Here is a 26,562-nt window from a genome sequence, read left to right as displayed (position 1 = left end):
TATAGTTCATTTACAAGGGAATGAGATCATTCTTGTTATGAGACAATACCATCCAGCCATGTCACCACATTATATAAGCCGCAAAGCATCATTCTTTATGAGTATCTAAACGAGGCACCAGAACAGAAAATGTAGTGCAAAGTAAACAGACTTGTGAGAAATCGACTACATCAATAACATGTCACCAGACAGAGTGTTTACACAGTTTGCAGTGGCAAATGGTTCATCACCTGATTTGCAACATCCTATCTAGGTGCCCACATTAAATTAGCACAGCTAGGAATTTAATCCCCTACTATAACTGAATCTAAAAAAGATTCTGAGTGTGATAAAACCGCATAGCTGCAACTGTGGTGCAGACAGCAATCCACTTTCTGTGTGCTGCATCTAAAAGAGTGTTGAGAAACTAAAACAACTGTACAACGCGGCCAAGTAGCCATGATACAAGGCCACCGCTCCAGTTCTTCGCAAAGGAAGATTATTTAGTGGCCCAAGGGCTGCGGTTTGCCTAGCAGCACCATTATATACAGCAGCTGCTGGTGGTGGATCACTCGTTCACCTGAGGGCCGACCTCCGCGGGCGCTTCAGGTGCAGGTGCTTTCACGAGTCCCAACCTCTGCAGGTGCTTCAGGTGCTTCTCTGCAGCTGCCTTGTCTGCAGCTTCCCGCTTCTGAGCCCTTTTCGCCCGCCTTCCAGAGATATCCTTGGATACTGATCCCGATCCTGATCCTGAACCCGACGTCGATGCAGCCCTCTCTTTCTTCTTTGGGGTCCTGGATGGACCAGCAGCATCAGCATTTACTGGCCTGGCCTCTCTCCTGCCTCCTCTGATGTACCCATTGTCACCCCACCTCCTGTTACCAATACGAATGCTTGGGGACCTGCTCATGTAATAAGTTTCCTCGTCAAGATCATCTTCATCATCATCATATTGGTACTGGAGGTAAATCTCGTCTTCTTCCAGAGCCTCTTCATGAGCCTCTACGATAAGAGGTTCAAACCAAGCGGCCCTCAGGAGAAGGCAAACGCTCTCCTCAAACAGGTAGTCATGCAGGCTGAAGAAGAGAAACAGGCATCAAGTCCACAGTCTACCTGAAATAACTAAGCCCCCCACATTACTGATGAACAAGGGGTTACCAGCCATCAAGAGAACGGTGCACGCTGAGGAATTCAAATGGGTGCTTGCACTGTGGGCATTGAGGGGTCTGCTTGTAGGATGCCCACCTCAAAATGCATGTTACGCTGCATATAGTATAGAGAAAGAAAAAATTATGAAGTACTTAGGAAAAGAATCATTGTCTTGGGATAAAAGAGAGGTTTTGTAGCAGAAAACAGAAAGTAAGTGCAAGCAGAAGAATTAATAGTGGAAGTTATTTGTTTAGCATTGAAATGGATACATCTGAGCGAGTGGCTACCTCACAGGATGAATACTATAATTAATCTAGTGGCTGAAACCATAAGGGTTGTTGAAACAACCATGGAATGCAAAATATGGTTGGTTGGCAAGGAGCGAGCAAATGCACATGGCAACTACAAAAGCATATAGACTTAAATAACGAAGCATAGTCCCATTCTATCTACGTCAATATAATAGTGGGGATTGATACCGCGTATACTATTATTCTATCTGTAGTCCTAATATGTTAGAATCAAAGCAAATTGTGCAAACAGTTGAATTAGTAAGCAGCTTCTAAATGAATCGCATGCTAATAGACAAGCCAACCACCACCAATGTTCCAAATTAGTAGAAGGGTCTGGTCGAAATGTCCCAAATCTAGGAATTCGATTGCTAGAGCTAGACATAATCTGCCGAGGCAAGGAACACACGAAACAACCTAGAAAGGAATCGCAAGCCCAAAGCGAAACGAAGTGCTAGTAATTTTTTTTTCCCTGGGGGTGTTGGGGGGGAAAGGGGGGAGAATGGGGAATTTCCAACGAGATACCAGTAGGCGTGGTCGCATCCCTTGACAAGGGCGGTCTCCTGGAGCGCGATCTTATCGAGGCAAATCGCGCACACCCCGCAATCCACCACCCGGTCGCCGCCACCGCTCCCGGAGCCCGAAGCCGCCGCCTAGCAGGACGAAAAATCAAATCAGGGCACCGAGCGAACAGATAGGACCGATCCGCACCCACCTTGTCGAGGGGGAGGGCGGCTGGCGCGCCGACGAATCCCTCGGAGGAGGAGGAGGCGGCGGCGGCCATGTCGGTTGGGGAAGGGGGTCGGTCGACCAAGCAGCGCGTCCGGAGAAAAGAGGAGAGGCCGCAGCGGATCTTCACGTGAGAATGAGATGCCGCCCGTTTATTCGGCGTCGTCTGTGGGCTGTGCTGCGCCCCAGGCGTGCCCTATCCGCCGCCCGCGGCGGGCTGGAGCTGGACGGACGGGGGGATGTGGCGCGGGGCCTGGCCCAACGGCTCGGATCAACCCTTTGGGCCGTGTTGGTTTTGTTGGCCGCTCGCTTGGTGCGAGGATTATAAATAAATGTTTACTTCTCATTATTATTAATGTTCATTCAAGCGAGTACGTGCAGTAAGCTACTTGGCTCTCAAGTTTAGTTCGTAATTTTTTTAAATTTCGACAATGTAGCACTTTCATTATTATTTAGTAATTAATGTCTAATTATGAACTCATTAAACATAAAATATTCGTCTCATGCTACTCAGTTAAACTATATAATTAATTATTTTTTCAAATACATTTAATGCTCCATGCGCAAAGATTCCATGTGTTCAATGACTTGTCCAGCAGCACAAAGAAAAGAGGCGGGAGAGGCACAGCCACGAGCAAGGACACCAGCCATTCTACTGGAGCTCGGCGGACTAGTCAGAGCTGAGGTGAGCTGAGATTCGTTCGTTTCAGTTGTAGCAGAGCAGCCTTGCAGACAGAGGCAGAGCACTTGTTTGTGAGGACCGCAGGAGCAAGGACATCTCCCACCTCCACTCCAATAATTGAAGAGGCTTCCATGATCGATCGATCCATCATGCATCCTTGCCGACTATGTATTGCTGTCATTTTATTAATTTACTGGACCGATCAAATAATCTGAAATGTTTACGGCTTGCATGCCTGCTCTGCTGCCGACCCATCCATCATCATCCATGGCTCCTGCTCATCCATTCCCCCACCGCTCAGGAATGAATTCCCAACAGGCACGCGGCAGGCAGCGATGATGGATGGAGACGAGAGGTCGAGGAGAAGGCTGCAGTGCATGTGCTCGTCACGATCAGGCGGCAGGCGGCGGCGATGCCCTCTGTCCGCTAGCTATAGCTAGCTGCTCTCGCTCTGCCTGCTTGTTGCTGATGATGCCGCCGATGGCCAGGTTCCGTTCCCTGCGCCTTGTTGGCGTCTCGCGCCGGCATGCCCATGGTTGGCTGCATTGCATTATATTCGTCGTGGCTCTCTTCTCTTGCCGACGGTCTTGGTCCGGCATGCCATCTCTTGGAGCCTTCTTAGCTTGCACGCACGCCATCTACTTGTTTGGTGAACGTTTTACACGCGCGGGGCGGGATCATTCTGTTTCAATTATTTCTGCCCCTACTCCTCCTACCTGTCTGTCTCGGTTTAGTAGTAGAGTAGCTCCTCAATTATAACTGCATGCGGCCTCAATGATTGAGCGAACCTCTCCCTGTTCGCCCGACAATAATGACCATACGTACGTACTACCGTCAGGGAGCACTGCAGTACAGTACACTGCAAGGTGTTCAGGTAGCCAGCCCTACACTGATTGAAGGGCTATTTGTTTCGACGAGATGTATATCAACAGTCAATAACTGGTCTTGGCGTCCCCAGCGCTGAGCAGAGCAGCTAGCTAGCTATAAAGAGAGACCAAGCTCCCTTCTTCACTCCCCAGCACCGCCCCAGTACCACCTACATTACAAATACTTGCCAAATCTACCTCCCAAGTACAAACAAGCTATAACTTCTTGTAACGACGGCGTGCGTCGTCAGGCGGCGGCCGGCCACCATGTCTCGCCATCGCCGGCAGCCGTCTCGCGCGCTCCCTCTCGACTTCAACGTCGACGACGACGAGGGGTCAGCAGGAGCGGCCAAGGGCGACGGGAGCCAGAAACCCGCCGGTGCTGGCAGTGGTGGCGTCCGAGGAGATCATGCTGCCAAAGGGCCGGAAGGGCACACTAGTAAGAAGCCGCCGCCGCCCACTGGCAGCAGGTCTTCGGCGGAGGGAGCCGCCCAGCACAAGTCGCAAGCCGATGCTCCTACCGGCGCCGGTGGCCGTTAGAGTCCAAGACCGACGCGCGGCAGCAGCGTTCTGCACGGTTCTACGCTTTCATCCATGCATTTATTCCTGGCTATGTAACATACATCCATGATCCATCCGGTTGTAATTTAATTATGCTCATCGTTCGGCATGTGTGTTCCTGTATAGTCCGTTTTGTAATAAGCAACCTTCCAAGACATGTACTTGGCTAGTGGCCAAGCGGGCATGATCTGCCCATAGCATTCAGCTCGATCAGTGTCCAAGTGGATGCAATGTCTATCCATGGTATCCCCTGAACTAGAATCTCAAAGTTCTTTTTACATATATGGAATATGGAATCCTGCTATAACAGTAGGAAAATCAGCTATGCTGTCTTGATCGGTGGTATCTGCCGCGTGGCGACTTCTGTTCAGATAGACATTTTGTGTTGTCTTTTACGACGGTATTATTTTGCAGCCCCTTCATCTACTCATTCAGTCTTTATCTTGGAGTACTTTTTCTCAGTCCCAGAATGTAGTGACGTTTAGATTTTTTTTTCAAAGTCAAACTTTTTCAACTTTGATCAACAATATCTCTAAAACAAGTTATTTCAAATAGAAAAGGTTACTACATATCATAATAAGTTGGTTTCACGATAAATCTACTATTAAATTTTTTATATTTTTAGCCTCTACGATTATTTTGCTATTTCTAGTTAAAATTAAAAATATTTAACTTTTTTTTAAAAAAACATAACTAATTGTGTGACGGAGGGAGCACAAACGGAGGATGAAGCGCCTCGAAACCTCTAGAGGGCTATGATACTTTCACGACGACCGCCAGTACCCAAAAAACAATGTGTCAGAACATATTGTTTTTTTGACTAGTGTCTACAGCTCACATAATGACATATAGACCGCCACATTGTTTCACAGTTGAGAGCAGAAAGTTTCGTAGTTGAAGAGGTGGGCGATATGATCTGAAACTTGCTGGATGGAGTAATGACTCATAAACTCACAACACCACCACCATACCAATACTGTTTTTCTTAGTTAGCACTAGCACACAATGGCATCAAATCGATCGTGAATTATCATACTCAATTTCCCCTTAACCTCTGGCGCAGAGCTTGCCTGACGTGACCTCTGTATCAGCTATTCAGTTCAACAAGTGTTAAAGCTATAAACAGAGCTAGCACACTCTGGAAAAAAGACCAAGCTATCATCCTCAATTTTTTTATTTCAACTCTAATGTTTTTTTTTTAAAAAAAGAACAACTCAAATGTTGTATTGCAGACCTTGTTCATTCGGTTGGCCTAAGAATTGCACAAGACGGATACATGATCTTGTTTTGCGGCCTGGGTCGGCTGGACCGCAACAGGCGCCTTTGATCTATCTATGCCTCTCAAGGCAGAGGCCGGCCTAAACACTTCGCCGGTAGCAGCATAATTAGGCCCACTGCAGGTTGTGCTCGCCCGCCTGCACCGCTGCACGCAACCCATCAAGCAAGCAAAGCACGTCTGCAACTCAACGCGGCAGGGAAGGCTCGCCGCCGGGCGACCACGGCAGCAGTGACAGACCAGCAGCAGGTCTTGAAATGTTGTCAGTCACGTCTGGTCGTCGTGTTGCTGTATATCCGGTTCGCGTATGACTATGAGCTGCACTTCTAAACATTGCCATTTGCATCTTCACTTGTTGTTCCCCTGTAGTAATGTTTGCCTACACAAGGTTCAGATTCATTTTAGAATGAATCGGCCTTCAGGTTCAGGCTTTGTGCCTTTCTGTGTTTGGCTTGTTGGCACTTGTACATAATGAAACTCTCAGGAGAGCTGATCACTGCCTCAGTCCAGCCTGAGAACTCTGTTGTTCATCAGTTCAATAATTCAACGTTTTCATCTCAAATTCCTGATGTGATCTATATACGCAAGAGAAGCACTCGTGAAAAAAAATCAGATGTGGAGTCCATGCACTATGCCAGGGGAAGAACTCGCAGAACAATATCAAGCGATCGACGTCACAGTTCCAATATGCATTGCCACACTGGAGCTTGCCGAGCTGCAGTCCTGCAGAAGAGCTACCTACACCCGCGTGCCGAGATCGCATGGACCTTGGTCGACGCTGGACGGTCGGGCGGCTGCGAGAGCTCCACGAGAAATGACAAGGACACGCGGCGCGGAAAGGCAGACCGGATTCCGGCGGCGAGTTCGGAAGCGAGGCGGAGAGGGGCCTCCCCTCCCCTTGTGCGCCCAAGCGTTGTCCAGATACCGAACAACCCCTTGGAGATCTACTCACCTATGGTCCAGGCAATATGGGGCGGCGGAGGGGCGGGAGGGCTGACAACTACTGTACGAGGGAGAGGGGAAGATGGAGCCCCCTGGGTGCTCCGGAGCTCCGGCGACGCACGGCCTGAAGCGGAGGCGGCGTTCTTCGCGACGCAGGGGGTGGACGGCGTTTCAAATATACCAACCGGGTGGACGGTATTTGAAATACCGTCCACCCCCTGGGCACACACCGTCCGTCCGATCGGACTTGTACGGCCTGGATTCAGCGCATAAGGGGTCGTCTTCCTCCTCCAGCCGTGGTGGTCCGCTGGCTCAGGAGAAGCAGAGGGGATTCCCATTGCCGGCGAAGACGGCCCGGCGATGGACGGAGCGACGGGGGATGGGTCGGGGAAATTCCTCGCCCCCGCTCCACCGTCAGCGGGTCAGGTCTCCGTGCCGCGCCTGGGAAGTACCTACCTGCGTCCGGATGTTTGCCATGCTAGGTGTCTGTTCAGGTTCAGCATGGATTCTGCGAGTTTTAGAATTATTTGCTTGACCAAATCGTGTCCATTAGCGTCTTCGGGTTGAGGTCTACATGGATAGGCACTAGGCAGGCAAAGCACAAAGGAGTTCCTTGAGCTTGAGCTAATTGAAAAGTTGGACAGAGGTCTCTTCCATGGCCTCGGTCCCTCGGATTCCAGGGGGTTAAAACAGCTAAGTGGAAGTTTTATTCTTCTTCACAAAACTAATCAAGAATAAATAGTGTAACCGAATCTACAAAAAAAAAATGCTGCAGCATTTTCCGAGAAGAAGCTCATTAGGATGGGAGCAAGCATCCTCAAAAACCAGGATTCTGACTAATCTGCAGAGACAGTAAGGAACAGTGGAAAGAAGAAGAAATGGAGCTCAAGGTAAAAAATTTACCAGATGTACCCTGTAATCACTAGGACGTTTGATTACTGTTGCATTCTCATAATCAGAATCGCTAACGGCAGGATGATAAATGTGGTTTTGCATTATTGCCACCGAAATGTTCAGTCGCACAGAATTATTCAAGACATCAATTCGAGTGTACGCTAGCACAGATCACTCCGGCATTTGGAGTGCAATGATCTGCTCGGACAATCCAATGAAAACTAGTAAGTACTATTCACCCCAATACAAGAAACAAATGGAGCCATCAACTCCCCTGTTCAGAGCTTGCAGTCTTCCCCTGGAGCCTGAGCGCGAAAGCTTGTAGCGACAGGAGCATCTTCCTGAGCTGCTCCTTGGTCTCTGGATCGATCAGGTTGCCATCATCATCGAACTTTTTGGGGGGCATGTGTGCTTTGGTGAAGATCTCTGGCTTGTTGATGAAATGGATGTCAAGAAACACCCCGACCTGCCGGATGTGGTACTGCGACCGGCTGCCGCCGGAGCCGCCCGACGCGCTCAGGATCGCCGCGGCTCTGTCTGCAAAGCAGTTCGGCGGCCGTGATCCCCAATCTAGCGCGTTCTTCAGAGGGCCTGCAGGGGAAGAGCTTGCAGTTGGAGACGCGGAATTCAGAAGGAAATACTGGTGCTCTGAGTTGAGAGAGACTTGAGAGTCGGGTACCTGAAATGGAGTAGTTGTACTCGGGCGAGGCGAAGAGGAAGCAGTCGGCCGCGCGGACCTTGGCGCGGAACGCCTCGACGGCCGGAGGGAAGCCGCCGTCGACCTCGAGGTCGGTGTTGAGCAGCGGCAGCTCGGAGATGTCGACGTGGTCGAGCTGCAACCCCGGGATGGAGTCCTTGCAGATCTCCGCGGCTATACACGGGCTCAGCGGTCAGCAGCCACACAGCGCTGAGGCTAAATTCATTCAGATAAGAAGAGAGCGAGCCAGGGTTACCGGCGCGGATGAGGCCGGTGTTGGCCGACGCCCTGCGGAGCGAGCCGGAGATCGCCGCCACCCTCAGAACGGTCTTCGCCGGCGCCTGTGCCGTTGAGGCTTCCATGACTGACGTGTCGGAGTCGGGTTGGGTAGCAACCTTGCAGTTTGTGGATCTGCAATGGTGTGTGTATGTAGATGTAGCACTAGCAAAGCGATGTGGAATCTCTTTGACCGCATCAAGTGGAAGTGAAGCACTAGTTTGCCACCTGGTGCTTACGAAAGCCATGGCGTGGCCCTCCGTTTGCCATCTTCTTGGCGGTTGCTGAATAAAGATGCAAGAGACGCGCAAGCCACGGTGCTCCGCATCCCACCATGCTTTGCGTGGGCATGGTGCTCCGCATCGCTTTCGACGAATCTATATATCTTATATAAATATGTAACCCACTAAGAGTCATTAATAATTATTTATCTCACTTACTTATGGTGAAGCCACATCATCATTTTATTTCAACCATTGGATCTGAATGAAAGCTCATATCTTGGCCTTCCGCAACCCACTAAGATTTCTTACCTTTTAACTTGATTTTATATTGCCATATGAACAATTTTTATGACATAATTAGCAACAAAATGTTAAAAAAATAATGTAAGTGCTGACATCCCTCATGCATTTTTGTCACACCTATTCCTAACATCCTATTATACTACAGTAATACAGATCACGATGGTGGAGAATCCATAACCAATTCAAAATATCTACATTAGTCCAATGAAACATAGGTACTAATAAAACTATTAAACAAAATATATTCTTTCCGATTATCAATATTTCATACAATTGTGTTGCTCACACTTAATTTTTTTAAAAAAATTCCAGAAACTTCAATTATCCAAGAGAGTCAATACAAAGTTCAATCTCTTGCTTCACAAAATGATGCGGATATTTCTATTTCCTCCCGGAATAAAATTTATGTATCCTTATCATAACTATTATGGTTCCTCTTTTTATCGGTTTATGCAGCTAGAACTTCTTATATGTACATCGACTTCCATATTTAAGCATTTCTTATATACAAACATGCCATATATCTGCAATGCTAAAATTGACTGCAACTTCATAACTCTACCTTTTCAACACACTCAACTTCAACATTTTTGCCCTGAAATCCCGCAGCAACGCGCGGGGTATTCAACTATTATATTATTATAGGACTGCCGATCGTTGGGTTTTTCTTTATTTTCTGTAATACCTTCTCGGTATATGTATTACAGAAATAACCATTTGATAAACGTTTCTGCAAGATCTTCCCCAGAAAGGAGCTTTTCTGATTGTTATGTTCAATCTCATAAGCAATTGCCTTACAAAGTCGTTAAGAGTTTGTAGCGCCAGATTGAGGTCGTTGGTCGGTGTGTTTTAATTTTGCAACTGACATAATGTTCAATTTCCATATGATATCTCATAGTACCTTTATGTAAGTCGAGAATCATCAAGAAACAATTAGTTGAACTACTCTATCAACCCATACTCTCGTACAGGCTAATTAGAATTAATATAAAAATAAGAATTATAGCTAATAATTATAATTATCTATCGCATGCTCTATATCGTCTATTAAATATTCTAATGTACACTACTCTAAATATACACACTCATCATTACCTAGTTGTAATATGTTTAGTTAGTAACAATATTTTTCACTTTGTATCACACCTTCATATGCATTGATATATATTTAATTGACCATCTATTTAAGCTATGTAAACAACATAAAATTTGTATTCTTATATCTTCCCTCATATATGACACACACCATTGGTATTGTTTTTATATAAGAAATAACAGAAATAATATATGGTAGACATAGTAATTTAGAATTTTATATTGGTGCAGTTTAAAATTTTATTATAATTATATAACATAGATTCAGATTTAGAAGTTATTTTAATTTTTAAAATAATATAATCAGATAATTTATATACAAACTTAGTGGGTTATTTGACATTATTTTTATAATGACACACATGGATAATTTGCATGAAGATTCGGAGTTACTTTAGATTATTTTTTATAATGGCAGAGATGGGTAATTCAAATGTATTTTTAGACGGTTATTTTAGCCTATTTTATAATAGCATATGTGGGTAATTTGTTAGAAAAAATAACATATAACAATGGCTATTATGATTAGAGTTGTCGGATGAGTACCGGATATTTCTATTTTCTATGAGATTTTTTTAAGGATTTTTCTATTTCTAGAGTATCTATCTAAGATCCTAGTTGGGTTTACATGGAGGTTTCAAAAAGAGCCTCAAATTAATAATAGTAAGATGAACATAATGTTTTACTTTGATTGATCCAGCGTTTGAATGACAATGTACTGGTACTAGCATTTGTTTAACTCGAGGAAGTGAAAATGGCAAGGCTACTTCGTTTTCGTTTAAGGATTCCACTGATGGGCAACAGTTGTTTGCCAATTCAATGGAAATTTTGTTGTTTCCTGACAGGAGAAGTGCAAGTACTTGTATGATCATCTATGATGGGTGCAAGTCTAGGCATGTGATGGCCTCGCGCCCCGGCGACACGGCGTACCACAGCTCGTTGTCCTGCTCCAGCGCCGTCATGTGCTCCGGCGCCAGCGCCACCTCCACCTCTATGCTGCCGCCGCCCTCCCGCCCGGGATACAGCCACACATTACCGTCGAACTTGTTCGTATTGCAGCTCCGCACCGCCAGCGGCTCCCCCCATCCAAAGTCGCAGCCGTACACGTCGAACCGCGGTGAGGATGCCATCACCATGACGTTGGTGCTGTCGCCCAGCCTCAGCAGCGACACCGCCGGCTTCGCTTCCCACGCCGCCACGCGCGCCCGGATGGCCGCGTCCGTGTGCGCGGCCACCGCGCGCCCCACCGCGGCCGCCGCCCACCCGTGGCCGCGAGCCAGCAGCGCCGCCGCGTCCACCGCCTCCGTCGAGAGGGCGTCCACGCTGTTGCCCAAGTACTCCGCCGGCAGCGGCGGCCGGAGACGGTGGCGGTTGTTGATGGGAAAGCCGCATACCGTCACCTGCTGCCGCCGGGCGCGGGCGACGCACCGCCACAAAAGCGAGGCCAGCGCCTGGAACCTGGTCACCGTCGCCGCGCCGCCCTCGTCCCCGGCCTCCAGGAGCTCCCGTCGCGCCCGCTCCTTGAGCGCCATGAGGGACTCGGAGGAGAAATGGAGCATCCTCTCGCGCAGATCAGGTGCCGGCTGCCTCCGGACGAGCACCGCAAGATCAGCGCTCGAGCAGTGGAGGCTTGAGCTTGAGCGCGCGCGGGGCTCCCGGAGGGGCGAGCCTGAGACGAGCAATCTCGGCCCACGCGTTGAGGAAGTTCCAGCAGGCCGTGCTGTCGGAGAGCGCGTGGTTGTAGGCGAACCCGATGAAGACGCCGTCCACGAGCTCGGTGAGCTGGACGGCGAGGAGGGGGATCTCGTGTCCGTCGTAGTTAGCTGCACCGTCGAGCGGGAAGAAGGAGTGGACGACACGCGGGACGTCGGCGTCGGGAGGGACGACGTCGGCGATGGCGACGCCGTCCGCGACGGCATGGAGGATCTCGGCGCCCTGCCCGGCAGAGTCGATGTAGACAGAGCAGCCGATGACGTTGCCCTTGTCGTCGCGTTTCTGGTCGGTAGAGAAGCGGCCGGCGACGGGATAGTAAGCGGCAAGCGCGTCGGCAAGGGAGGCGTGGAGGTGGGCTGTGGAGAAGGGCGGCGGCGCGAAGAGGAGGCCCTTTTTGATGTAGTCGCCGTCGAGCATGGACAAGTCCCAGGAGGTTAGTGGGATGCGCTCGCGCGGCCGTGGGGGCGGCTTCACCGTGCGTCGAGACACCATGCGCACCGGCGAGGGCGATGCCATACTCGTACAGTCGTACAAACTCTCTCTCTCTCTCTCTCTCTCTCTCTCTCTCTCTCTCTCTCGATCCCTTCTTATCTTCGCATACACTACACTAGTGGGCGCGCGAGTCGACAGCACGCATAAAAAAACAACAAAAGAAAGGGGCCAAAAGAATTCTGAAACTGAAAGGAAAATAAAATAGCAATCTCAAAGATAAACTATAATACGTAAAGAAACAAATCTAAAGAAGCAGAGCAAGACCCAGCACAGCAAGAAACAAATCAAGAATAAAACTCGACATGTAGTAGGTACAACGAAAAGGACACCAGCTTAGGTCGGAGAAAGAAACAGGACACCAGCAGAGCTAGCGGCAACGAGCACGAAGCATCCTACTTCCAACACTTGGAACCGGAAAAGCAGACAGGGACATACAAGGGCCGCCAGCAGTGGTTATCATTTTATCAGACTGACTGGTGATTACTCCATGAACATATGTATCGCTGATCAAGCGTCGTCTTCATCAATTATTTGCTAATTGCTATGAAGGTGCTGACTCGCCCTAAGCCCTTTCTTAGCCTGGAGGCCGCAGTGGGGGTGAAGGCTCAACGGCAAACCGCTGCATATAAATTTTTTAAAACTTAAATTCTAGATTGATACAAAAGATGTACGTTCGACTCATATCATCAAATCTATGCCTTTGGGCTGCATATATGCGAAGCCGAAAGGAGCATTGTTTTCTCATGCAATATATAATACGTCATCTTGAGACGATTATATTGGACAGAGGACCTTTATAATAAGCTGTATTTTTTATTGTCTCGTAGTAGTATCATATTTCTTAATATCTATCTATATTATAAGAATCCAAATAAATAAATTGAAATGGCATCCCACCAAAAAATTTACCCTCGCCCTCTCACAGAGGGCCCACAAATCAGAAATTTTTTGGTTGAACCTTGTCTCGACGAAACTCTCCAGCGGCAAAAAGAATGTTTCCGCGATGTTTCTGCCTTCCCCGTTAGTTTTTTTTTTCTCACCGCGCCTCTCCGCTTACCCGCCGCGATACCCACCCCGCTAATCACGCCCTCTCCATCCCCGTCGCTCCTCCCTTCCCCATCCGCACCATCCGCTAATCCGCATCGTGCTGCCCTTCCCATGCTCTCTCCTCCTCCGCCCGACCGCCCCCATGCGCTTTGCCTCCGCAGGGAGGAGGTTCTCCTTCGGGGATGGCAGTGCCGCGACCGGGGACGCGCACGCTGAGCAAGGGAGCGTGGAGATGGAGGCGGATCGGGGACGGGATCGCGCAGATGGACGTGTGCAACGCGCAGAGATGACGTCGGCCGGGGGCGTTAGCGACGGCGACGGCCTTCTCTCCGGTAATCTCGTCTCCATCCTCTTCCTTGACCTTCTCTCACGGGTTAGGGTTCGATTGTTTTTTTATTCGTATATGCCTGGATGGCCGGATCCGGTTCATGACTCATGATTTTCATGCCTAGCGGGCCGAATCCGGTTCTTGATTCGTGACTAGAATGGCTGGATATTTCAATTTGGTTTTCTTGTTGATTATTGTGGAGCGGACATGTGCTGGTGAGCTTTCCATTGGTTCGTGCTCTAGATCAGAGCAGTTGATGTCATCACACGTGTCGCATAGTAGTTGATTTGGTTTTCTTGTTGATTATTGTGGAGCGGACATGTGCTGGTGAGCTGGCCATTGGTTCGTGCTCTAGACCAGAGTAGTTGATGTCATCACCCATCCTCTAATGGGCAGGAATTTTCTTTGCACTGTGCCAAACGGGCCAAAGTTCATGGTCATATAATCTTGCTCTGTGCTTGAGATTCTGAAGAAGATCTTGGTTAGATAGCAAAGATCGATGACCCTGGTTAAGTACTGTACTTTCTTCACTGAATGTATGTTGTGCCTTGCCAAATATATGGATCTCCTTTTTTTTCTATTGATCACTCAGAATGTGATGGACTGATAGCTAAAAGTAGCTGCATTAGAAAACCTAGAATTTAAATTAGTTGTAAGCTAATTTTACGTGTACATCTAATTATCTGATTTCATGTAGTTTGCATGTGCCTAATATTTGTCTTGCTATCCCCCCCCTCCCCCCCAATTTTTTTTTGTCTTGCTATAGTTGAGCTGTTTATATGAGTAATAACAAACAGAAGAGTTGTCTTGCAGCCTGCTTGTTGTATGGATAAATAAAGTCAAGACTAGGCAGTCAGTAGTACATGTAAAATTAGCTCACAGCTGCAGCTCTTATTAACCTTCCCCGTAATTGACCGGGCCCTCGCTGGACGCTGTCGCATCACAAACTATGGAGTCTCATTTTGCTTTTATTACTGTAGGTCCTAAAAGCCACAGCCCAACATTGTTTCGGATTCTATTGATTTTGCTAAAGGGGATGTCGATGTCCAGATTACCAAATTCACAAGCCTTGTGCCAATCGACTTGAAGTTCGGAGCCTCACTAATCATACTAAATGATTGTGCCTATATATGTTGATATAGATTGTGGAGAGGCATGCTAGGAAGTAAGCAAATATTATTTTTCTACCTTTTCTTTTGTTCTGCACATGTTCTTGTGAATCAGTCGTGCATAGAGTGAGCTCACCGCTAAGCATAATCACTACTTGACAAAAACACGGTGATCACTTTAATAGAACCTGGTACATACCCCTCTATTGCAGCACTTGAAGGTGCGTACCACTACGTGTGCCCTACTGTATTATTACACGGTTATCACTTGAAGCTTTGCTCTTGCTTCGTCTACGCACGTGTGATGACCAACTTAACCATGCCATGCAGCCTCCTCAGCTACGAATCTCTTGTGCTCTGTATTAAAGGTAGCTACTTCGAAATCTTATTGTCTTTCTTTGTGAGTTGTTGTTGCATGGCATTCCTTTTTTCTCATCTGTTTCATTCTGCTTTTTGTTATTTTACAGGTTGACTTCATACCAAACTTTGATAACTCACAGAGGGAGCCATCTCTGCTGCTGGCTCGTGTTCCATCTCTATTGTTGAATGGTTCTTCTGGGATTGCGGTATGAGTTTGTATTCAGTTTATACAATTGCTACTAAGTCAGATATTTAGGTTGTTTAAACTGTTTCAGGTTGGAATGGCAACAAACATTCCTCCTCACAATCTGGGGGAGCTTGTTGATGCACTTTCTGTTATAATTCAAAAGCCTGAAGCCACAGTAAGTAATTTGTACCACATATCATGATAAGCCTGTTTGAAAAGGCACTCTGCTGCTATTTTTTCCTGTGATAATTATTAACATATTATCATAAGGAACGAGGAACAAGAGCAAATATTTGCTTAGCATGGGCATGATATTATTATCACTTTCAATGTCCCGTTGCAGAATCATTGGAATTATTTTGGTGATTGTTAAAGTAACATTGGCAGAACCACCCAGCGGCTGAGATTGCTGCTCTGCCGCCGCCGGCCACCACTGACACCGAGGAGGATCGCGCAGCGGCCGCCACACCAGCCGACAACGATCCCTCCATCACAGTACCGTAGGAAGATTGAAAAATAGCAGGCTAAAGTAGAGAAATAGTTTGAGGTAAATAAAACTATCTTAATGTTGGTAAATTCACAATTTCCCTAAATTTTCCTACAGAAATTTGTATTTTTCAGATATGTGGCATAACGATGCCTAACATCAAACAGGGGATGTTCTAATACATATTTTTGCTTACTATGAGAAGAAGGTATGAACAAATGGATTCTTTTCTTTATTCACAAATTGCAATGGTCATTCTTAATGTTGAAAGGAAACCATGTTCATCGGCAAGTTGCTTGGATATACTGATTCTCGTGGGAACCAATGCATTTAGGTCTTCTCATTGTTTACAAAAGATTGTGCTGATATAGAATTATCTACTACTATTCCAGGTTTCAATATATTTACAAACTAATTGATCAGTCCTTCAGAGGCTTTCAGGTTCAGCCGTGGTCATCACGAGTACAAGCTGATAAGAGCAACAACCGTATGGAGCATTGCAGGTTCTGTGAGTTGTGCTAATAAATAATGGGTTAACAAGCATGCCATTGTCAGCATTAAGTTCATCTCCTGTTTACTCTTCCTGCTATTCCAAGAAGATTTGGAGAGGAAGGTTGTTTGTTCTTCCTGCCATTCCAAGAAGATCTGGAAAGGAAGGCTGAGGTGCTCGAGAAGAAAATATTTCTACTTTGGGGCAATGTAAATCACAGAATCAAGTTAGCATAAATTATTGGGAGCTCATGGTTCTTTTTTGGACTAATTTCAGGTTTCCACACTGATACAACATGATTGACTAATTTCAGGTTTGATTTGGTTATTCTATTCTCTTCTCGATTTAATGAATGCTTTGATATTTTCCACTAATTAAAGATGGGTTGTGATTGATCCAGGAAGAGTATTAGTGATGGGTTTAAATACTAAGACCTTAGCTAAGTTATCTCTATATAAATGGAGGTTTTTTCCTTTGGGTGTTTTTTCATTCATTAAGTTCAGCTTTTTTATTGCTGTATGTACCAAGCTGAATGCCATACATGAGCTCCAATATGTCTGTTCTAAGAGATTTACCTGATAATACTATATGCCAATATCAAGTTATTTTTGGTACAGTCAAGGACACAGTTAGAATGCTTGCATGGTAGAGCTGACGAGTTCAGGCAATATGGCTACAATGCAGTCCTTATGCAATCTGATTCTGTCAAGTATGCTCTTATGCAACATGTGATTTTTTTTTCTTCTGCGGCCATTTGTGGAGAGTTTATCTAAATGCCTAAAGCATGGACTTTACAATCCACTTAAAGCAAGATCAAAGTATTGCAGATGCGATATACATCACTAGCAGTGTTTCATTCTCCTTTGTAATTTTTGACATTCCTGTTTTCTGCCTTTATTGATACAAAATTTGGTTACAAAATTTTGACATCTCTAACAGCAGAAGGCACTGCAAGATCCCAGAACAAGACGCTCGAGAAACGGGATCGGCGGCAGCAAGGACACGAGGGCCGGAGGGGAGGAGCAACCAGATGGAGGTGCGTGGTCAAGCAATCCCCTTTAGTTCATGACCGCAGGCTAGGCGTCTGAACAAACAAACTGAGCTGTAAAGGTGTAAAGGGTAGCCTAGACAATCCTGTAATTGTGTTTGATGGGATGGCTTGTCCAAAGTTAAATGAAAGAATCAATATTGTTGTCTCTTCGTAATCGCATTGAATCGTCTCTTTGGGCTGTTGTAATACTTCATTCGGAAGGGTATTCTTCACCAGCAGGCTGCTCACAGATAATGTTGCTTTACTACGTTAGTTGCAGGTCACTTACTTTGCACATACATTTGGATTCAAACGTTGGCAGGCTTTGACTGAGCCTCTCGTATGGAATGTTAGTTGGTGGTAGGTTCCAAGATGAGGCTCAAGCTGGATAATATCTTTTGTTCTTCTATTTTCAAAATTTTTGCTTCATTTTCATGTATTCTTCTACTCCTAAATAAAGTTATTTTTTCATCTATTGGTCTCTTAAAGCTAAGTTTATTAGTTAGCATTAGAATTATAAGGCCTTTCTTTACAGTGCAGCAGTTTCTAGGTTTGTAGGTTGAGTATTCTAGCCATATTTGCATAAGATGTTTTCGAAGTGATCCAGGGGATTCGAGAATTCCATGCCGTGCAGGTTGAATTTTGATTGACCCCAAGATATATGCAGCAGGATGCATTGGTTAGGTGCATGCTAGCGAGTTGCGTGCAGAAGGTGGGGTTTTTGTTCCACATCGCCAACACAAGGCATGAGCGATCAGCTTATAAGCGTGAGTTGTCGCTATTATTTTGAAATTTTGAAACACACACACACTTGATAAATCATCCTTGCAGATCGGGTCCATTTCTAGGTTCCTCACGTGTTGAGCCCGATGAGGGCCCTTACTCCTCCATAAGCAACTTTTTTTTTTTACAATCTTTTAAGTATTTTCTTTTGCAGCAACAATATCTTCCTTCCTTGCAGCTGTCACGGTGATTCATGCCCGTGTCCGTGTGGAGATATTTGAATTAATGAATTCCCTAAGAAGCAGCACATACCAAATTTATTTATGATAATTTTAGTAGTTCATTTGATGTAATCCAATTATTTTTAAGTAATTTTGCTTTTTAAACACGATGCCACATGTGTGCATGCTGAATGCTGTCACTTATTATGAATTTACTTTATAAAGACTCCTATCAATTTCAAATATCAGATTCCTTTGTTGATGCCGTCCGCGGCCGTCATCTCCCCGGCCAGCGTCCCACCGATGACCTGCCCGGCCGCCCCCGCCAGCGACACCGAGAACGGCGGCGGCGCCGAGGCCGGCCCCTCGGACGGCAGCACGGTCCCGGACAGGGACATCACCTCGAACCGGCCGTGCAGCGTCACCGCGGTGGCCGTGGTCGGGGAGGTCGCGAGGCGGAGCCGGACGGCGGCGACGGCCCCGCGGCCGCAGAGCACGGACACGCCCACGCGGCGGCGGCGCGCGAACGCGGCCACCGCAGCGACCACGTCGCAGCCCGCCGCGAGCTCCAGCACCACGGGCCGCATCGTGCCCTCGCTCTCCCTCTCCGTCACCACCACCACCGGCGGCTTGGGCTTGTTCTTGGACCCCGAAGGACGTCCCCGAGGCTTCCTCGCGAAGACGGGCTCCGCCGGCGCCGCGGCCGGCTCGATCAGCTCCGCGCGGGACGCCCGCGCACCCTCGTCAGCCATAGCGTGGAATGGATCAATAAGAACCGCGCGCACGAGCCTAGTTTTAGATGGTGCAGTGGTGTGAATAGTTCCAAACTCTTGGCTGGCTCCAGTAGCAGCAGCAGGCGCCGCCGCCAGTAGCAAGGTGTGCTATTTGTAGAGGGAAGCGGCCGGGAACGAAGAAGACGACGCGGCCCTGTACAAGTACGGCCGCTCGGGGGGAGCGGCGATCGGCAACGTCGGCTCACGACTCCATCATCGGTGGCCACGATCGATGCGTGCCGAGACGTCCAATCGGGGACGACGCATTGGGCTAGGCAACGGCCGCCTGCTCTTGCTCCGCGGTGGCCCCGTGCCGTGCAGCTATGGGCCTTGTTTGGATGCGCGCTAGGAAGATAATTTTTTCCGCATGAAGGACTGAATGAAGTCTATTTATAAAACCTTCTAATGACGATAATTAATTGATGATTTGCTACATTGATGCTACAGTACCATTCTCTAATCGCGCGGTCAAAAGCCTCATTAGATTCTTCAAGGTCACTAGCGCGGGGGTTCTGGAGTTGGTTTTATAAACCGACTTTGTTTGACACCGTAATAATCGAATGAAGATTTCTAGAACCGCAGTACCAGGATAGGGGTTATCTGTACCGTTGAAAGAACCTTTGAGATTTGTGCCACCATCAAGGGGTAACCAGCTTTTTCTGTCCTTCGTCTGCACGAGCGTCTGGCCGAGAACAGGCCGAGAACAGATACGTATTTAATCATTTGAACTCTCTCGTATACCTTCTACTTCTACTGTGGTTCTGATTCTGTAGCAGACGCTCCCCTTTATCGGGTACCTTCTACTTCTACTGTGGTTCAAAATCATTTGAACTCTCTCGTGTCGCCCATCCCCTCCCCTCCTCTCCCTCACGGTACAGCTTCGTCGGTGGGGACTCCATCCTCCCCACCGGCCGCACCGGCGAGGCCCAGATCCAGGGCCGGTGAGTCCGGATCCGGCGGCGGCGGCACGTGCCGGTGTTCGGGGAGTGGAGCTACTACTCGTCCTCGTCCTCCCCGGAGGAGCCGCAGCTGCCGCACTCCGGGGCCACAGCGGCGGGGGACTCCGCCTAGTGGTACGCGGCGGCGGCGGAGGCGGACGCCTGCAGCGACACGTGGTTCCGGTGCTCGCCGCCCCCGCGCAGGCCGCCGGCGCCCAAGAAGGCGCGGAGGCCGGCCCCGGCGCCGGCGGAGCAGAAGCTGCCGGCGGGCCAAGGCGGCGTGCTCGGGCTGCCGTTCCAGTCGGGCCTCGCGGCGAGCAGGGACCCGCGAGACCTTCGCTTCGACCTCTCAACCGCCTTCGTGTCGGGCCCGGCGCTCCGCCTCTCGTACCGCCCCAACGACCCAGCCCTCCCCTTCGCGCACGCCGTCCACGCGGGGCTCAACTGGGGCCTGCGCGTGCCACCGACGGCGCCAGTCTCCAACCCCGCGGACCTTCGACACGCCGGCGCCAGTTCCATGCGGATCTGGGCGTGACGCGTGCGGATCTCGATGGGTTGGCACCAGATCTGGCGCGGCGTCCGCAGCCTCTCGGCGGTGGCGGTGCTGGACAGGGACCCATGGTGGCTTTGCCGTCGAGGGTCGTTCATCCTGCACAGCCACGGCCGTCGACCAGGATGTGGGGAGGGCGGGAGGCACAGCAGCAGCCAGCGGCGGCGCCCCCTGCGAAACAAGTGGTGCACCGGCAGCCTCGTCCTGGTGAAGCTCCAGACCCGGCCTCGCTCGGAGCAGCGGTCGAGGTGCTCCCGCTGGGGACGTGCTGGTGGGTGGCGGCGGAGGCGAGCAGGAGCGGCGTGAAGTGGAACGGCCGAAGATGCTGAGGCGGCTGCCGTGCGCGGCGTCGAGGTCAAGGATGTGGATGCGGCGCGCGCCCTCGACGACGCCGGCCGCGCGGTCGTGCACACCGGGCCCTGGCGTCCGTCCCGCGGCCTCACCGCTGCCGACGCAACCCGAGAGGCGCGCGAGTGCGAGCTCCGCCGCCTCCACGTGCACGTGAGTGCAAGCTCCACCATCCCCGCCGCGCGAGCAAGATCCATGCGCGGCCGCCGGATGCACAGGTGCGATGCTCACAGTCATTCCATGCCATGCGATACAGGCGCTACAGAAGTGCAGAGAGGAAGCCGTGGTGGCTGTGGACCTCAGGATGGCGGCCGTGGAGAGGATGTTGGCATTGGCGGCGCAGTGCGTCGCGACGGCGAAAAAGGACCGGCCGTCGATACAGCGGTGCACCAAATTAGTTTGATCCCTTGCTCTAAACTACTTAACTACATCTATGCACACAACACAATATTAGCAACTGGTTAAAATCATGTGCAATCTTTGCTACAGACTAAACGAGCAGTAAAGGGGGTTAAAATAAAACCTGCAGGAGGTGAGATTCCTCCTTCTATCTTTGCGTTATGTTCCCTGCAGGCAACATGACCCTGGAGATGAGATTCTTGCTGCAGATGGCGTTTTCCACTTCTAACTAGCAGCCCCAGGTCTCGCTCTCAGTTTGTTGCGGCATCTTCTTGGGATTTTCGTACCTGTTCCCTCTCTGATGCAGGATCGTCACTAGGTTGGATTCTAAACTCAAATTTATTCTGATTATGATTGCAGGAACCCACCAAAGCAATGTTTTGCAATCATGATAAGCAGATGGAGCAAGCCTATGAGGACTTGCTGAATTCGTCAAAGCAGACTCTGGCTAGCATGATGGAACTGCAGGAGGTTCAGTTAGCTGCATATATTATTTTTTCCTTTCAATCCTATGGTATTTGCTCAATATGATTAAAGGTTTTCTTATGGTATTTAACACCTGAAACTACCTATAGGCTTTGCTGGAGAATAACCAGGCTGTAAAGGATGCCAATGGTATCCATCCAGTTTTTATTGTACTGACAAACTGTGGTATGCCATCTATATTTGTTCATAATTCTTGACTTGATTCCAGAAATTTCTTCTGCCTCCAATTTTCATTGCTGTTGTTTAACTAGTTAATCTGCTCATTTGAGGCATGATTAATCTGCTTCACGTGGTACCATGATTAAGGCATGTTGTTATTTAACTAGTTAATCTGCTCATTTGAGATGAATTTTTATTGTTGTTTTTAGTAATTCAATGTTTATATCGCTGCTCAGGTGTGCTATGAGGGATGAGGTAGTACTACCAGGGTTTGCTATCCGAATAACAACCAGCAGCCTGCTGCTGTGACACCTTGCCAGATACCACACTATCGCTTTCTTTCCCTTGAAGCTGAGCCTACGCAACGTCTTGGTGCTAGCTACGCTCACCATCGAAGCCAGCTACAATCTTCATGCTCAGGTTCGTCAACTGTACCAATATTTTGGTCCTTAGGTTGGTCAGAATGTAGTTGAGTTTTGATCTGAAGATCCCATTTTTAATTCTCACAATATTTGTGCATATTGGTACATGCACATTGTTTGTTTTTGCTTAATCATTCAAGAGAAAATACCTGAAACAAGCTTATTTTGACAATGATTGCATTATTGCTGTCTTCTTATACAATCTCATTTGTGCATTCATGTGTTAGTACAAGCTAATCTTTATGTTTAAATAAAGTGGTGCACATGTACTGACTTTCTTCTATATTTATCTTTACACTTGAGTTTTAAAAACATTTCTGAATTATAGTAGGTACACTGGGGCAATCGGCAATTGGGGGTAGCGTTGGGCGGTATGCGCGTGCCGCAGTGGTCATCGGTACCACATCCACAACTTCCTCCGCAAGCAGCAGTCGATAGGTACTTCCACGAGCAACCTCCTCTCCTTTTATGTCTTCACTCTTTCTCGGTGTTTATATGCTAATATGTACCCGTATGCCATATGCCGATTTGTGTATTGTGCTTCTCTCAGCATGTGGAGGTCCTGGAGGAGTGGAGGAGGAATGTGAGAGGAATGTATTAGCAAGGTTGTATGAAGAGGGTACTAGGGTGTACTAGGTGGCAAGGTTGTATGAAGGTTGTATGGAGTATTAGCAAGGTTGTATGAATGGGTACTGGGGTGTACTGGGTAGGAGGTTGTATAAGAGGAATGCATATAATAAATAATTTAGATATTAATTGAAGTATTATAAACTTGATTCTTAAAGAGTTTGTCTATACAAGGATGTATATATATCACAAATGAGAATATGTAACGAATTTTATGCTTGTACAAAGTAGTATAATTTAAATATTAATTAAAACATTTTAAAAAAGAATTGGTTCTGTAGAGGATTCTCTTCATAATACATGTGAGAATATGTAACACAATACTTATTAGGTGTTCAGACTCAACGGCTGGGAAATATATATGGTAGCCATTTGAAATATCAATACGTTAAATAACTCACTCATGTCTGGTATGTCTCGTACAGTCGAATGAAGAAAAAAAGGTTAAATATCAAAACATTTGAAATTTGAATGTGGCTGTAAAGTAATCATGTTACACCCTGCAACATTGCCGTTGGGATAAGACTAAAGAGCATTGACAACATCTGACATGCACATAGACCAAAGCACCTTTATGCATGCCTATTCTGCAGCTGGATAGATACGTGCAAATAAAAAAAGGAATACAGAGTTATACATGAAGATGAGACAAAAACACACACATCTCGGTAAATGACTTGCGGTTAGGATAACCTCTACTCGGGTACAAAATTGTGTTTTCGGTAATAATCGGTCAAAATGTCACTATTTACTAGCGGGATAAAAAACAAACGGAGCCATGGTATTTACTAGCGGGATAAAAAACAAACGGGGCCATGGTATGCAGGCAGAGGCATGCAGCAGGGCCTCCTGAATTTGGTCCGGTCAAACGTCCCTGCTGTTGTGCTTGGTGCGGGGAAAAATCCGTCGCCGCGGGAATCATGGCATGGCACCGAGCAGAGATGCTGAAACTGACAAAAGGCTGGCCTGCAGCATGAGTCTCGCGTGCTCCGTTTTCTGCACGGCACAGGAAGAGGATACGTACGTTAACTAGCACCTGCCGCCGGTATTCCTCAGGCGTGGTGAGTCTGTCCGCACCGGGTACTCGGTGCCATTCGCTACCCGGTACTCTAGTATAACCGTGTGTTTGGTTGGGGTTGGGGCGGGTTGGGATGGAGCGAACCCGCTCCCATAACTATTTGGATGGAGATGAGGAGAGTAGGGTTGGATCCAGACGAAAATATTCTTCTCAGATGCGGGCTCGACTCCTCCCTCAAAATCTGACGAACGGAGCCGCTCCAACCAGGTTGGCTCACGTCAGCATCTCCCCCTTTTCACCCTCGGTGACTCCCCCTCCCTCCCATTCCTCTTTCTCTCCCCGTCGCTCCCACACCCTTGCCGGCGCTCCTCCCCATCCCTCGCCGGCGACAGGATCCAGGCGCCACCAGCGAAGGGGCCACGGCGGGCGAGCGGAGCGGCCACGGCGGCGGCGAGTAGCGGGCCAAGCACGCGAGTTGCTGCCACGGGCGGGCCGAGCGGCCCCAGCGCGCGAGCAGCCACGACTCGGCGGGGCGGAGCTCACAGCCGCGGGACGGTGGCCTCGGGCTCGCGGAGCGGCGGCGAGCCCGCGGGACGGCGGGACAGCGCTCGTCCTCCTCGGCTCCTCTGCCGCACCTCTCTCCTCCCTCCGCGCCGGGTCCCACGACCCCTGCTCGAGCGGCCGCGACCATGGGCGAGCGCCGCGCTCCCTTGCCGTGCGCCGCGAGCTGCAACGGCAGAGTGGCCACGGCACGCACGCGCTCCCTCGCCGCACGAGCAGGCCGCCCCCCCTCGGGCTGAGGAAGAAGGAAAGGGAAGGGAGAGAAAAAAAAGAAAAAGAAAAGGGTGAGAGGAAAAAAATAAGAAGAAAAAGAAAAAGATGAGAGCTTTACAGGTGGAATCCATTGGTTGTAAGTGGGACCCTCACTAATGGTGTTATCATGCCATCCAACTTGTATTCTCAATTTCTTCAACTAAATATGGAATGAGTTCCCTCCGTACTCAAAATCAAAAGTGCAACCAAATAATGAATGGATTGGTTCCGTCCCCAAAATTCGGATTGGATCAACCCAACACAACCCAACCCAGTGATCCCGCAACCAAACAAACAGGTAAAATTTTTCCCCCACAACGGGGGACGGTAAACGCTACTGGATGGTACTGTCCGGGCGCAAGTACTGGGAATTCAGGGGAGGAAGCGGATGTGCGCTTCCGCACGATGTGGTGCGGGGGACCACTGCCGGCCAAACGTCCCCGGAGGTAGCACGGAGCCGCGCCAGCCTGAGCCGGCCATGGACGCCGGCGCCAGAGCTCAGCTCGGCGCGTGCGAGCTTCTGCCGCCGCCGTGGCGAGCTGGTGGCTGTGCATAGCCGGAGGAGGGCGAGCCGGCGAGGGAGGTAGACAAACGAGGGAGGCCATGGGCCGCGCCGGCCATGGAGGGGCAGGGGGGCGGAGGAGAGCCGCGCTGGCCACGGACGCCGTCTGCGCCGCGCTCGAGCTCTGCTCTTGCCGGATCTGGCCGCGGGCACCGAAGCTCATCGAGCCGCAGCCGGTGGGGAGGGAGAAGAGGTGTCAAGGAAGGCACACTTGGGGAGCTCGGGGCGGACACCGGCGACGCCTGTAGCTGCTCCTCCCTCCAGCAGCCGCGCGCGTCGCTCCGCCACCGGCTCCGCCCGGCCGCCGCGCTTGAGCTCCGCTCCAGTCGGATCCGACCGCCACGCACCTCCGCTTGTCCTGCCGCCGCGAGGCGCGGGGCCCCAGCTCCGCCGCGCCGCTGCGGTGACCGTGAGCTCCAGGTGCGGCGGCAAGGAGGCAGGGGAGGGGGCGCCGCTGTAGGAGGTCGGCGAGCGCGGTTGGCTTCGGCCCCATGCCCTCCGCCGTCGGCCCGCCATGCCTTCCGCCGCCGGCGCACCATGCCCTCCGCCGCCGCGAGGCCCTCCTCCGCCACTGTGGGAGTGCGGTAGGGCTAAGCCAGCGGCTTACTCATCAACTACAACCTATATTCGGTTCGACTTGTGCCACTGAATAGCTGAGCCCACCCAGTGCAGCCCATCCGAACGGAGTGTTTATCTGTTTCGGGAGTCCATAGACCAAACGCAGACAGGCCGTATGGAATGGGCCGCAGCACCTAGCAAACCTCCCTCCCTTCTCTGCTGTTGTGGCGGACGTGCAGGGCTGCTGGCCCACGTAGGTAGAGAAGGCCATCCATGGGCTGGAGGCTGGGCCGCCCAGCCGCCGGCCCATATAGCGTCCCCGGCGGCTTTCAAAACTGGTCAGCAAATCAAAAGTCATCCGTCACGCTCTCGTAAGTATTCCGCTCTCTCTCATCATCGGAGGAGTCCCCCCCCCGTCGGGACGGCTTTTGGCGACGAGCCGCCGGCTGCCCCCTCTGCGCTTTTAATCATCGAGTGGGCGTGACCCTGTCCCTCCTTTTTTTTCTTCTTCTACTTTTATTATATAAGAAAAAAAGAATAAACAGACTGACTAGCAATTTCCATCTGATGAATACAAAAGGGAAATCGTACAATGATTTGCACAAAAACATGTGGAATCAATCAAGATCGTCAAATGATCGTCCAATTCCATGACCGGGGAGAGCTGGCAGCCGTCGGCGGCTAGGCTGATGAGCTTTCCAGCCGAGCCGAGTGGCTGGGTGACCCCGTATCTATTTATTCGGCGGGCGGGCACAGCCA

At 49.4% G+C, this 26,562-nt stretch overlaps 4 protein-coding genes and 1 pseudogene across 34 annotated transcripts; 1 reads left to right on the top strand and 4 right to left on the bottom strand.

Annotated features, from left to right (window-relative positions):
* Nucleotides 1-38: 38 nt before the first annotated feature.
* LOC120709282 lies at nucleotides 39-2,293 on the bottom strand. The gene is made up of 4 exons (XM_039994864.1): nucleotides 2,134-2,293; nucleotides 1,944-2,071; nucleotides 1,138-1,242; nucleotides 39-1,055 (listed from the first exon to the last, which is right to left on the bottom strand). Exons 1-4 carry the CDS (start codon nucleotides 2,200-2,202, stop codon nucleotides 548-550), a joined length of 810 nt encoding a protein of 269 aa, XP_039850798.1. The 5' UTR covers nucleotides 2,203-2,293; the 3' UTR covers nucleotides 39-547.
* A 5,154-nt stretch (nucleotides 2,294-7,447) lies between these two features.
* Nucleotides 7,448-8,606, bottom strand: LOC120709281 (probable NADPH:quinone oxidoreductase 2). Its single transcript, XM_039994863.1, has 3 exons — nucleotides 8,322-8,606; nucleotides 8,048-8,239; nucleotides 7,448-7,959 (listed from the first exon to the last, which is right to left on the bottom strand). The coding sequence occupies exons 1-3, from the start codon at nucleotides 8,587-8,589 to the stop codon at nucleotides 7,634-7,636; spliced, it is 786 nt and encodes a 261-aa protein (XP_039850797.1). The 5' UTR covers nucleotides 8,590-8,606; the 3' UTR covers nucleotides 7,448-7,633.
* A 2,026-nt stretch (nucleotides 8,607-10,632) lies between these two features.
* LOC120709280 lies at nucleotides 10,633-12,238 on the bottom strand (annotated as a pseudogene).
* Nucleotides 12,239-13,180: 942 nt separating this feature from the next.
* Nucleotides 13,181-17,440, top strand: LOC120709278 (probable DNA gyrase subunit A, chloroplastic/mitochondrial). 31 transcript variants are annotated; one of them, XM_039994851.1, is made up of 10 exons: nucleotides 13,184-13,547; nucleotides 14,865-14,873; nucleotides 14,983-15,020; nucleotides 15,120-15,218; nucleotides 15,288-15,374; nucleotides 15,587-15,746; nucleotides 15,821-15,894; nucleotides 16,128-16,189; nucleotides 16,286-16,489; nucleotides 17,116-17,440. In XM_039994851.1, the coding sequence occupies exons 1-6, from the start codon at nucleotides 13,358-13,360 to the stop codon at nucleotides 15,701-15,703; spliced, it is 540 nt and encodes a 179-aa protein (XP_039850785.1). In that variant the 5' UTR covers nucleotides 13,184-13,357; the 3' UTR covers nucleotides 15,704-15,746; nucleotides 15,821-15,894; nucleotides 16,128-16,189; nucleotides 16,286-16,489; nucleotides 17,116-17,440. The 31 variants fall into 31 exon arrangements, 26 of the variants coding, with proteins under 26 accessions (XP_039850795.1, XP_039850793.1, XP_039850794.1 ...); XM_039994852.1 differs by having other exon boundaries at nucleotides 16,118-16,189; XM_039994855.1 differs by having other exon boundaries at nucleotides 16,118-16,349; nucleotides 16,453-16,489.
* Nucleotides 17,441-18,395: 955 nt separating this feature from the next.
* LOC120710330 (AT-hook motif nuclear-localized protein 21-like) lies at nucleotides 18,396-18,902 on the bottom strand. Its single transcript, XM_039995956.1, has one exon. It carries the CDS (start codon nucleotides 18,900-18,902, stop codon nucleotides 18,396-18,398), a length of 507 nt encoding a protein of 168 aa, XP_039851890.1.
* Between the last annotated feature and the right edge of the window lie 7,660 nt (nucleotides 18,903-26,562).

The sequence above is a fragment of the Panicum virgatum genome, chromosome 5K, assembly GCF_016808335.1.
Source record: "Panicum virgatum strain AP13 chromosome 5K, P.virgatum_v5, whole genome shotgun sequence".
NCBI classification, from domain to species: Eukaryota; Viridiplantae; Streptophyta; class Magnoliopsida; order Poales; family Poaceae; genus Panicum; species Panicum virgatum.
The sequence above is the reverse complement of the archived record's forward strand: the minus strand, read 5'-3'. Positions and strand labels throughout refer to the sequence as shown.